The sequence below is a fragment of the Bos taurus genome, chromosome 12, assembly GCF_002263795.3.
Source record: "Bos taurus isolate L1 Dominette 01449 registration number 42190680 breed Hereford chromosome 12, ARS-UCD2.0, whole genome shotgun sequence".
In the NCBI taxonomy this organism is placed as follows: Eukaryota; Metazoa; Chordata; class Mammalia; order Artiodactyla; family Bovidae; genus Bos; species Bos taurus.
The window spans coordinates 72,681,822-72,695,360 of NC_037339.1; the positions used below are offsets into that span (position 1 = coordinate 72,681,822).

The 13,539-nt window shown below is 42.2% G+C and overlaps 1 protein-coding gene across 1 annotated transcript in view; it reads right to left on the minus strand.

Moving 5' to 3' along the window:
* LOC100337390 (ATP-binding cassette sub-family C member 4-like) overlaps window positions 1-13,539 on the minus strand; it is a 209,452-nt gene that overhangs the window by 4,954 nt on the left and 190,959 nt on the right. Inside the window, 1 exon segment of the mRNA XM_059892309.1 lies at window positions 7,558-7,692. Within this exon segment, the coding sequence (XP_059748292.1) occupies window positions 7,558-7,692 (135 nt within the window).

Genomic DNA, 13,539 nt, shown 5'->3' on the forward strand with positions numbered 1-13,539 from the left:
GGCTATTTCCATTGTAATGGAAGCATTTAGTAATAAAACCTTTGGTGGGAGTGGGGAGGGTGGTTAATTGCATATCATAACCCTCCATTTTCTTAAGCTAGACATATTTTGTGATTATATATGTATGTACTCTTCTGGTGAAACTAAAAAGAGTTAAAGGAACAAAAGAAAATTCATTTTCTACTGCTTAACATTCTTTCCAAAATCATCTGGTTCCTTTCTCTATAACTCTTCTCCATACAATTTTTTATAAAGAAAATATTGTTTTTAGCAACTTTTAACTGAAAAGGACGTTGCTTCATGGTCTGAAATACCTGAACTGAATATGGCAAAGGATCTTCAGCAGTTGGGGACCCCTGATTTAGAGTCTTAAAAGCGACCTAGAAGAACTATGGGTATATTTGTTTTATTATTGGGAGGCAAGGTTTCTATTTACAGCCTTTTATAAACTGATCCCACTATTCTCTATATTCTGTATATTCTCTATAAACCCCTCTATATTCTCAAAGCCCTTAAGCATCTTCTCTCTCATCTGATCCCTGTGATAAGTGTGAAGAAGCCAGCAGGGCTGTAATCCTGCCCTACACACAGGTGAGGACCTGAGGCTCAGAGGCCCTGGGGGACACAAGGCCACATGGATGCTAAGTGCCTGCTCCATCTATCCAAATGGGCCAGGTGCCTAGAGCTAGGATGTGAGAATTTTATAACTTCTGGGCTGTATTAGGTGATTTCATATAGACAAAATGACACCTCTGTTACACACTGGGAACAAAGAAACTTTAAAAATCCTCAACCACATCTGTTTCATCACAGAACAGAATGGATGCTGCTAAGTCGCTTCAGTCATGTCCAACTCTGTGCGACCCCATAGACGGCAGCCCACCAGGCTCCCCCATCCCTAGGATTCTCCAGGCAAGAATACTGGAGTGGGTTGCCATTTCCTTTTCCAATGCATGAAAGAGAAAAGTGAAAGTGAAGTTGCTCAGTCGTGTCCAACTCCTAGCAACCTCATGGACTGCAGCCTACCAGGCTCCTCTTCCCATGGGATTTTCCAGGCAAGAGTACTGGAGTGGGATGCCATTGCTTTCTCCACAGAATGGATGGCAGACATTTATTCTTGGAGCTGAATCATGTCCCTTCTGAAAGGCTGTTGCTGAACCACGAAAGACGCCATGATTCTTGGCCTCCAGAGGAGAAGAATTCAATTTGGGGCCAGTGACGAGGCTTGATCACTCAGAGCTTTTGTGTAATAAAGTTTTATTAAAGTATAAAAGAGATAGAGAAAGCTTCTGAGATAGACATCAGAAGGGGGCAGAAAGAGTGTCCCCTGATGGTCTTTAGGCGAATGGTATATAGCTACTAGTAGTAGTGGTGTTTTGTGACCACATGGACTGTGGCCCACCAGGCTCCTCTGTCCATGGGATTCTCCAGGCAAGAATACTGGAGTGGATTGCCATTCCCTTCTCCAGAGGATCTTTCTGACCCAGGGATCTAACCTGGGTCTCCTGCATTTCAGGCAGATTCTTTACCATCTGAGCTACAGGGAAGAGCCATATAGCTGCTAGCAGTCTGCTAATTAGAGAAAGGAAATGTGTCAAAACTCAGAGACTGGCACCAGGCCCCTCACACACAACATGCATTTTGAGATAACATTGGCACAAAGTGAATTGTCCCTGGCCATAAGATGATTGACATGAATCTTGAGGAAACTCAGGTTTCCAAGCAAATATAGTCTCACTGACATAGCTTAAGAGAACATTTGCATGAGTAAACCACACTGGTTTGTCAAGTCTGTTCTGAGTCTTAGGGGGAGCCCACTTGAAGACAGAGTCTAGGGTAAATGCATAGTTCCTTAACATAGCTTAAGATAAACATTTCAATAGGAAAAACACATTGGTTAGCTCAAAGTTTGAGAAAAGTTAACTTCAGGTGGAACGAGGTATCTTCATGGCAAACAGAATTTTAAAAGAAACCTCTTTTTAAATTTGCATCAGTTCAGTTCAGTCCCTCAGTCCTGTCCTCCTGTCCTACTCTTTGTGACCCCATGGACTGCAGCACACCAGATTTCCTTGTCACCAACTCCCAGAGCTTACTCAAACTCATGTCCATTGAGTTGGTGATGTCATCCAATCATCTCATCCTCTGTCATCCCCTTCTCCTCCCATCTTCAATCATTCCCAGCATCAGGGCCTTTTCAAATGAGTCAGTTCTTCGCATCAGGTGGCCAAAGTATTGGAGTTTCAGCTTCAGCATCAGTACTTCCAATGAATATTCAGAACTGATTTCCTTTAGAATGGACTGGTTGGATTTCCTAGCTCTCCAAGGGACTCTCAAGAGTCTTCTACAATACCACAGTTCAAAAGCATCAATTCTTCAGTGCTCAGCTTTCTTTATAGTCCAACTCTCATATCCATTCTGAAGGAGATCAGCCCTGGGATTTCTTCGGAAGGAATGATGCTAAAGCTGAAACTCCCGTACTTTGGCCACCTCATGCGAAGAGTTGACTCATTGGAAAAGACTCTGATGCTGGGAGGGATTGGGGGCAGGAGGAGAAGGGGACGACAGAGGATGAGATGGCTGGATGGCATCACTGACTCGATGGACGTGAGTCTGAGTGAACTCCGGGAGTTGTTGATGGACAGGGAGGCCTGGCGTGCTGTGATTCATGGGGTCGCAAAGAGTCGGACACGACTGAGCGACTGATCTGATCTCATCTGATCTCATATCCATACATTACTGCTGGAAAAACCATAGCTTTGACTAGACAGACCTTTGTTGACAAAGTAATGTCAACTCTGCTTTTTAATATGCCAATGGCACCCCACTCCAGTACTCTTGCCTGGAAAATCCCATGGACGGAGGAGCCTGGTAGGCGACAGTCCGTGGGGTCGCACAGAGTCAGACACGACTGAGAGACTTCACTTTCACTTTTCACTTTCATGCATTGGAGAAGGAAATGGCAACCCACTCCAGTGTTCTTGCCTGGAGAATCCCAGAGACGGGGAGCCTGGTGGGCTGCTGTCTATGGGGTCTCACAGAGTCAGACACGACTGAAGTGACTTAGCAGCATGTGGGTCATAACTTTTCTTCCAAGGAGCAAGTGTCTTTTAATTTCATGGCTGCAGTCACCATCTGCAGTGATTTTGGAGCCCAATAAAATAAAGTCTGTCACTGTTTCCATTGTTTCCCCATCTATTTGCCATGAGGTGATGGGACCAGATGCTATGATTCTCGTTTTTTGAGCGTTGAGTTTTAAGCCAACTTTTTCACTCCTCTTTCATCAAGAAGCTCTTTAGTTCTTTGCTCTCTGCCATAAGGGTGGTGTCATCTGCATATCTGAGGTTATTGAAATTTCTCCCGGCAATCTTGATTTCAGCTTGTGCTTCATCTAGCCCAACATTTCTCATGATATACTCTGCATATAAGTTAAATAAGCAGGGTGACAATATACAGCCTTGATGTACTTCTTTCCAGATTTGAAACCACTCTGTTGTTCCATGTTAAGTTTTAACTGTTGCTTTCTGACCTACATACAGATTTCCCAGGAGAAAGATAAGGTGGTCTGGTATTCCCATCACTTGAAGAATTTTCCACAGTTTGTTGTGATCCACAGAGTCAAAGGTTTTGGCATAGTCAATAAAGCAGACATTTTTCTGGAACTCTCTCACTTTTTTGATGATCCAACGGATGTTGGCAATTTGATCTCTGGTTCCTCTGCTTTCTGTAAATCCAGTTTGAACATTTGGAAGTTCAGAGTTCGCATACTGTTGAAACCTGGCTTGGAGAATTTTGAGCATTACTTTGCTAGTGTGTGAGATGAGTGCAACTGTGCAGTAGTTTGAACATTCTTTGTCATTGCCTTTCTTTGGGATTAGAATGAAACTGACGTTTTCCTGTCCTGTGGCCACTGTTGAGTTTTCCAAATTTGCTGATATATTGAGTGCAGCACTTTCACAGCATCATCTTTCAGGATTTGAAATAGCTCCACTGGAAATCCATCACCTCCACTAGCTTTGTTCATAGTGATGCTTCCTAAGGCCCACTCGACTTCACATTCCAGAAGGTCTGGCTCTAGGTGAGTGATCACACCATCATGATTATCTGGGTCATGAAGATCTTTTTTGTATAGTCTTCTGTGTATTCTTGCCACCTCTTCTTAATATCTTCTGCTTCTGCTAGATCCATACTATTTCTGTCCTTTATTGTACCCATTTTTGCATGAAATGTTCCCTTGATAGCTCTAGTTTTCTTGAAGAGATCTCTATTCTTTCCCATTCTACTGCTTTCCTCTATTTCTTTGCACTGATCGCTGAGGAAGGCTTTCTTATGTCTCCTTGCTATTCTTTGGATCTCTGCATTCAAATGGGTATATCTTTCCTTTTCTCCTTTGCCGTTAGTTTCTCTTCTTTTCTCAGCTATTTGTAAGTCCTCCTCAGACAATGATTTTGCCTTTTTGCATTTGTTTTTCAGCGGATATAAGTTTGTACAGAGAAGGGGAAAAAATGTAACACTAGTAGTTTGTTTCCTCATGCAGCTTAAGAGAGAAATTAAAAAATGTCTGAAACTTGCAGACTATTTCCTCCTTTTGGAGACCCCTGGCCTTCTTGCCTGTTACCCTCTCACCTCCAATTTTGCATGTTGAAATCCTAAACTCCACAGAACCTCAGAATGTGACTGTATTTGGAGATGACATCTTTAAAGAGGCAATAAATTAATAAATTAAATAAAGTTAAAATGAAATCATACAGGTGGGTTCTAATCTAACAGACTGGAGTTTTCATAAGAAGAGACCAGGACACAGGTTCACACAGAGGGAAGAGCATGTAAGACACAGAGGGAAGATGGTGTCTACAAGGCAAGGAGCGAGACCCCAGAGGAAACCAACCCCACTGACACCTTTACCTCAGACTTCCAACCCCCAGGGCTGTGAGGATATAAGTTTCTGTTTTATAAGTCACCTACTCTTTGGTTTTTGTATGGCAGCCCTAGCGAACTCCTGCCCCCTTTAGCTTTTTGTATCTAAAAGGTACTTTCTCTACTATTTCATGGATCATCCAAAAAAGTCAATCAGACAGTGATCAGCTCTCCTGAGCTACAAGTTCAATCACATTCAAAATATGATGTGGAAGCACCTTCTTCCAGATGTTGGGTTTTCTTTTCAGATGAATGAATTCTGTTCTAATAGAGTGAAACCTCGTGACTTAGGCTAACGCGCCCCGTGTTATAGCTCTGAACAAGGCATTGATATCTGATGCTTGCACATTAAAAAAACTGATAATCTGACAGCTTCTCCTCCTAAGAGGATGCAGAGTATGCAGAAATAATGTCAAGATGGCATGAGAATTCAGAAATGTATTTTTTTCTGTAGAGGGACCTGAGCCAGTGGCAGGAATGAAATCCAAGAGAGAGGTTCTGTCACCATGAACTTCGGTGACTGGCCCTACCTTGGCTACCAGGTGACAGGAGCAGTGTTCTCAGGCTCGACACAGAAGGTAGTACAGAGGACAGCACTCAGCCTCCCTCAGCAATTCCCCCTCTGTGCTCCCTGGACCAGCTCTGTGACCTTGGGTGCACTCAGGACACACTCTCCTCATTCATGACATGGAATAAAAATGGACCATCAGGAGAGTAAATGAAATCATACATGTGAGAACTATATAAATTATAAAGAACTACACAAATGTAACTTACCATTAATATTGTTAGAGTAGGTGCAGGATTACTAGACCTGAAATCACAAGATATCTAATTCTATGACCTATGTCTGCTTCATTATGTATGTTACACTTGATTTAAAATATTTACTAAAAGACCAAATTTCTAATTCTGTGTCTGCTGCAAACTAGCTTAACACCAGTTATGTATATAGGACCACCTTCCTTCTAAAGCACCTTAGTTTCCTCACCTGTACAAAGAGAGGGTTGAATCCTATTATCTTATTATCTGGACCAATCTAAAATTCTGTGTTCCTTTTCTCATTACTCAATGTTATGATGATATAGTTTTAAAATGAAGACTTTGACATACAGGTGGGAACACCACTTTTTGATGTGAAATGCCTAAGGTCAAAAGACCAAAAGGGTTTGGGAGATTCCTGGCTCTCGAGGTGTCAGGAGGGATGGCCTGACTGGGAGACACTCTAGTGGATAAAAGTACTCTGTGAATTTCAGGCATAAAAAAATACAGAGTTCCTTGTTCATCTTCTCAACATTTGCACACAATGTAAGTACTCATGAAAAGTTCAAAACACAGACTTCCTTTTCCCTAAACCTAAGCATGAACTCCAGTTCTGTCAACTCTTCAGCCAGCTCTGGGACCCAGGAAGTCTCCTACCTGATGAGCATCGGAAGGTCCTGCTCTGCATTTCCTCATTTCTACAGAGGATTGAGAGGAGACAGTGATGAACTCAGGCCACATTTTAGATAAATCTTTCATATACAAGTACTTAAGATACTGGAACATGTTTTCTTTAAGGCATTTTAAATATTATACAAATAATCTTATTCTGTTTAAAAGTGAAAATCTTGGGAAGACAGAAAAGTATGAAGAATGGAATATACATCTATAATTTAACACCCAGAGATAAATTTTCAATGAGGAAGCCACATCCCACCCTGAGTCACACATGTTAAGGGACAAGAACACCAGACCTTCCTTCCTCCCTCTATCTTCCCATCAACCCCAATCCCACTCCCACCTGGTCCCAGAAAGACTTGCAGATGGCTGCATGACAGTGGCTAAGTCTCTTAAGCCAGACCTTGGTTACCACTACACCTCTGTTAGGAAGATACCACGTGACCTGAATGTTACTCACTGAGCCCCTTCCTCACACCACACACAGTGCTTAGTGCCTCACACACCTCATCTATGAGAAAGTGCTCTGTAAACCTTCAGGCACCATTCAGACTACAGTGTGAAGCTATTGTGAGTTCTTGATTTGTCCTGATGACAATTTCATCGTCCAGAAGGTAGAGGAAATGTGGAGGGGGGCGTAAATGGACCTAACTCTAAACAACAAAGAATTAGGTAGAAAGTGATAATTTCAGGTAAGAATTTTCTTTACAGACTAGGAAACAGAAGAGACCTACACCTTTCTCTGGAAGATCTTCCTAGAATCGAAATATTCCATTTTTTTCCCCTTAAACTCTCAAATTTCCTGGATATTATTTGATGGAACTTGTATCACAAATATGTTGAGTACCAATCAGAATGAATGTAAAGGGTCTGAAAAAAACAAATCTTCTTATGTTCCATGAGAATCTGAACCTAGAGTCCAAACATGTGGAAAGTCAAATCCAAAATCTCTCTCTCAGGCACAGGTGCACGCACACAGAAGGGTTCACACATCCCGACCCCACCCCCAGCACTGCTGCAGATTCCCAGCAGACCTGCCTTCCACCTGCCATGTGTTGTCAAAGACCCAGTCATGAAGCTTCCTCTCTGGAGGCTTCTATTGAAAAGAACACAGAGTGCTTGTTCCCAGACCCTTGGTGGAGATCCTGAGAATAGTGAATCCTGGAGGCGAATTTTAATTACAGCTTCCCGCAACAGCCTCACCTATTTTGCCATTTTACTGAGGACAGCAGCCTTCGCCTCACCCAGTTGTTGCACCATCTTGTAAAATAGGCTGTTTTTATCTTGCAGCAAATTATTTGGCTGATTATGTTCTTTTCGTGTCCCTGAATCCAAAACCTGTTAACAGCAGAAAGAAACCCATTAGCATACAATATCCCCCAGTAACATAACTCAGGCAATATCTCAAAAAGGGGCAGGACAGGGAGAATTTGGGCGGTAGGATAGGTGGTATTTACATGGTTTGATTCCCATGTTTCACTGGGAGACAAGGGCCCAGCCAAGCCTTTCATTATTATATGGTTATAGGAAAGGAAGAAAATGAAAATTCTTTCATTTTCAGAAAAATGAAAGCTTTAATCATGACTATGATTACTGGAACTGAACACTCTGTAGCGTTTTATATTCTGCCCAGGGCCTTTGGGGTTGTTATCATTAGTTAGTGCTTTTAGCTCTCAGACTCTGAGCTTTGAGGGCTATTTATAAGATACACAGCGTTGGGAAATGTCTTGATTCAAGAAAATCAAACATCTGTCACTTCCACAGCCGCTCCTCCAGGCTGGCCACCTGCCCTCTGGAACATTAGACTTTGTAGTAGATTGACTTGTCTTTATGTCCTTAAAGCTTTCAGAACAGACAATCACTTGCTTTCCAGAAAGGAAACAGGTACAGTCATCCCTCAGAGCTATTGTGGGTTCAGTTTCAGAATTCCAGAATATAATGAACATCACAGTAAAGTGAGTCACATGAATTTTCTGGTTTCCCAGGGCACATAGAAGCTTTGTTTACATTATTGTGTACCCAAGCATGTGTGCATTAGCATTATTGCACAATAAAGAACAATGAAAAAAACAATGTACATAACTTAACTTAAAAATAAAGTATTTCTAAAAAATATTAACTATCATCAGAGACTTCAGTAAGTCATAGTAGCAATATCAAAGATCATTGATGTTACAGATCACCAGAGCAACTTCAATGATAGTGAAAATGTTTGATATATTGTAAGAAATTACCAAAAGGTGACATAGAGACACAAAATGAGCAAATGCTGTTGGAAAAATGCCACCCACAGACATGCTTAATGTAGGTTTTTGACAAACTCTCAATTTGTAAAAAAAAAAAAAAAAAATGCAGTATCTGGGAAACACAATAAAACAAGGTATGTCTATATTTCTAAAGCAAGCAATAAAAATAAGATTGCCTCAAAAATTAAAGTTTTGAGAAAGAACATTACTGGTGATGTTTTTGCTGAATTGAAAGCCAACTGGTAATCAGAAGCTCTAGAAAAATATACAAGCTTTATACCTGGGGTAAATGGAGCACAGAGGACAATCCCCAACTCTGTAACTGGTGGGTGCAGAGGTCCCCTGAGGTCTAATCCTGCCATTCCTACCAGAGGAGTCAGCAACCACAAGCAGTTCAGAACAAAATATAAACAAGTAGCCAAGTTTACATCTCCTGGTGGGACCTCCCTGTGACATCAATGATGAACGCAACCAGGGAGTCCTACACTGAAGGTCTCCCAACACAGGAGTGAGAAGGGAAGCTCCACAGTGAAGGGTAAGATCCTTTCCTAGAAATAAGGTCATTCATCACAAAGGTGACAGGCTCCAAAGAGAACCCTAGCATCTCCCTTCTCCCTCTGTCTTCCCTACTCACCCAGATGCTCAGTCTCTGTACCCAGAAACCAACATCAATTTCTTTCTCTCTCCTCAGATCCCATGTTCAATCCATCACGCAGTCCACTTGGCTTCACTTCCTTATCTACCCCAAGCCCCACCATCTCACCATTGCCACCACAGTCATCTTAGACTAATCCAAAAGTCTAGAGAGGGCACACTGTAAGATAGCGAATACTGAATTTGTAGAACTGAAAGACCATCAGTGTGATTTTAGCTGTAAAGGAAGGAGGGTGAGCAGAGTGGGACAAAACTAGAAAGTTGGGGAGGGACTGGCCAGACATTGTTTCATAAAAGTTCTTTAATTTGTTCATAGGCATTCATCAAGAGAGAAAAATTTGAGATTATGGAAATTTACCAGGAGATATTGGTAAGTAAAAGACACTTGCTCTTTGGAAGAAAAACTATGACAAACCTAGACAGTGTATTAAAAAGCAGAGACATTGCTTTGCTGACAAAGGTCCATCTAGTCAAAGCTATGATTTTTCCAGAAGTCATGTATAGATGTGAGAGTTGGACCATAAAGAAGGCTGAGCACTGAAGAATTGATACTTTTGAACTGTGGTGCTGGAGAAGACTCTTGAGAGTTCCTGGGCTGCAAGAAGACCAAACAAGTCAATCCTAAAGGAACCCTGAATATTCATTGAACAGACTGATGCTGAAGCTGAAGTCCAATACTTTGGCCACCTGATGTGAAGAGCTAACTCATTAGAAAAGACCCTGATTCTGGGAAAGATAGAAAGCAGGAGGAGAAGGGGACAACAGAGGATGAGCTGGTTGGATGGCATCACTGACTCAGTGGACATGAGTTTGCACAAGCTCTAGGAGATAGTGAAGGACATGGAAGCCTGGTGTGCTGCAGTCCATGGGGTCACAAAGAAGTGGAAACGACTGAGTGACTAAACAACAAATCGGTAAGTAAAGCATTAAATAAATGAACATATTTTGATAATAGCAACAAAGCTGCTTTGTTCAGAGGATACATATGTTCACATCTGCAGATCAGGTGCTGAGTGATAACACTTTAGGACTGACCGGGTGACAGTTCAGCTTAGTTCAGTCACTCAGTCATGTCTGACTCTTTTCAACCCCACGGACTGCAGCATTCCAGGCCTCCCTGTTCATCACCAACTCCCAGAGCTCGCTCAAACTCATGTCCATCGAGTCAGTGATGCCATCCAATCATCTCATCCTCTGTCGTCCCCTTCTCCTCCTGCCTTCAACCTTTCCCAGCATCAGGGCCTTTTCAAATGAGTCAGGTCTTCGCATCAGGTGGCCACAGTATTGGAGTTTCAGCTTCAGCATCAGTCCTTCCAATGAACATTCAGGACTGATTTCCTTTAGGATGGACTGGTTTGATCTCCTTGCAGTCCAAGGGACTCTCAAAAGTCTTCTCCAACACCACAGTTTTAAAGCATCAATTCTTTGACACTCAGCTTTCTTTATGGTCCAACCTTCACATCCATACATGACTACTGGAAAAACCATAGCTTTTAACTAGACAGACCTTTGTCAGCAAAGTAACGTCTCTGCTTTTTAATATGCTGTCTAGGTTGGTCATAGTTTTTCTTTCAAGGAGCAAGTGTCTTTTCATTTCATGGCTGCAGTCACTATCGGCAGTGATTTTGGAGTCCAAGAAAATAAAGTCTGTCACTGTTTCCATTGTATCCCCATCTATTGCCACGAAGTGATGGGACTGATCTTAGTTTTTTGAATGCTGAGTTTTAAGTCAGCTTTTTCACTCTTTTCTTTCACATTCATGAAGAAGTTAGTTCTTCAGTTCCTCTTCGCTTTCTGAAACAAGGGTGGTGTCATCTGCATATCTGAGGTTATTTAAATAGCTGATAAATGAAGAGAAGCTAAAGGAGAAAAGTAAAGATACACTCATCTAAATGCAGAGTCCCAAAGAAAAGCAAGGAGAGATAAGAAAGCCTTCCTCAGTGATCAATGCCAAGAAATAGAGGAAAACAATAGAATGGGAAAGTCTAGAGACCAGATGACATGTCCAAATTCTGTCCTTCCTCAGTTTCCCTAACCAACCACACACTCCAAGGTGACAGTATTTCTAAGAATTAGAAAATAAAAAGAATCTGCTACCATTAATGCTATAATACCAAAACCCAAAAATAAATCTTTAGGGTACATTTAGGAGCAAAGAATTTAATTGAACAGACCCTTAATTGAGCTGGAGATCAAGCCATGTTTCTGCTACTATGTCTAAAGCCTGGAAAAGGGCTTGAAATAGGTAAATTTCACAGCATCATTTATTTATAATGGAAGAATGATGCTTTAGGGGACAATCTTTGAAATGCAATGTTGAGAGGTAAGAACAAAGTGACAGGTAAAATCTAGCAATAAAAGGTTACTTTTCCAATTAGCATCAAGAACACAAAATGAACAATTAAGGATGCCTGACACAAAACATTTCTGGAAATTAAGAGTCACTGTTGGGTAGTCTTGAATGTCACCCCATGCCTCATGAAAGTCTGCAGGTAGAGCCCACTTCCTACTGTGATGTCTAGTCCAGGTAACCAGATGCATGGTTTGGCGCCTAGGGCATCCCTTTGGTTGGGGATACCCCACTCCTGTCGTCTGTCTCCCCAGACCTCACTCCTGGGCACATCCAGCTCAGGGAGTGAGGCTACAGGCACTGCCTCAGTTCTGACAACCTTGTATCTACTCAGTGTCCCCACTGATGTCCCATCTGACAATGCATGTGAGGTAGGGTGGGAAGTGATATTCCAGGAACTGTCCAAGTCAAAAAAGACAGTTCTATTATCATGAGACATAAAGAACTGTGGGTATTACTGGCCACTCATTAGTGATTATTGCCTGTTTTGTATTGTTAGGTAGGTAGAATAGGGAAAAGGAGTCCAAAATGGCGGTGGCTAAAAGACAAGGAAGGTCCGAGGACCAGAGTGAAGACTTCAGGCAGAACAAACAGAACAAACAACACTCCTGGCTAAACCCAATTTGCATAGGGCAGGCCCAAGTGGAGGAAAAAACATATAAAAGGAAGAGCCAAAGCGCTTTCTCACGTACTTTCTCTCCCATGTGCACACACGCTCTAGCTCTCTTTCACGCGCACGTGTGCACTCGCGGGCACTCTCTCTCTCTCTCCCTCCCTACGCACACGCTCTCGCTCTCTCGTGTGTGCGCTGTCTCTCTCTCCCTCCCTACACACTCCTCCACTGTCTTCTCTTCGAGTCTTGGATTCTCCTGCTATCTTCTAAATAAAATGGAGCTGTAACACTGATTTGCCTAAGAGCTGTAACACGGTTTGTCCAAGACCCGAGAGCATGATGTGCCGAGGGCTTTAATGTCCGTTGCTCCAAATCTTTGTTGTGATGAGACAAAGAACCAAGGAACATACACTCACATGACAGTATGGACCATCAAAATACCTCAAAGTATCTTGCATTCCTTGAGATTATTTGCTGCCAAAGTTTATCCTTTGAAGAATGCTTTTCTTGTTTTATAAAGGCACATCCTAACATGTATTGAAACTGAGCAAGCAACAGAGGAAAGGACAAAGAAGAGAAAATGAAAAAGAGAGAGAAAAGGAATAGATGGAGGAAGGAAATGAAGCTAAGGAAGGAAATATTAAATTACTAAGGATAGAAAGAGCCAACCAAACCTGGAAGGAATATACTAGACAGATATCCAGAGACCAAAGCCTGGAGCTTGCCATGTGTGCAGAACAGAGCTATTGTGTAAGAAATTCACTGGTTGTTTAATTAGTCTCTCATCCCTGATTTGCCTTTCTTTCCAAACTCTCATCTGTGATGCAGAAGCTGGGTCTCTGCAAGTCACTGCAGCAGTTCAGACTATTTTGCCAGGTGGCCTTTGTTAGGTTGCCAGTAGGGGGCACTAGAGGGAGACTGAAGGTGGGAAACACCGCTAATGTTCTACTTGATAGCGTCACCTCAGCACTGGGACCTGACTCAGCCCCCAGCTATTAGCACCTGGAGAACCAGTCCCATCTTGCCCCCTCACAAATATGACCAGCAACCAGGCAGTGACTTCTTGGAGGTCTGAGTATCAATTCCTTAGGGCCTCTTTTCTGAGTTCTCAGGTCTGGAGATCTGTCCTAGGATATGGTAACTGCTTTCTAAAATCATTACCCCAGTGTTTCACTTTTCTAGCCCTCTAATCCCTATGTAATAAATGCTGTTTTTCTCACTAGGCCTTTTCTTCTCATGGACTCCTGAGAAAATCTACAACTTTAGTCATAAACCTCCTGGCAGTCTAAACTAGAGGCTAATTTTTTTTATAAGGGAATCAA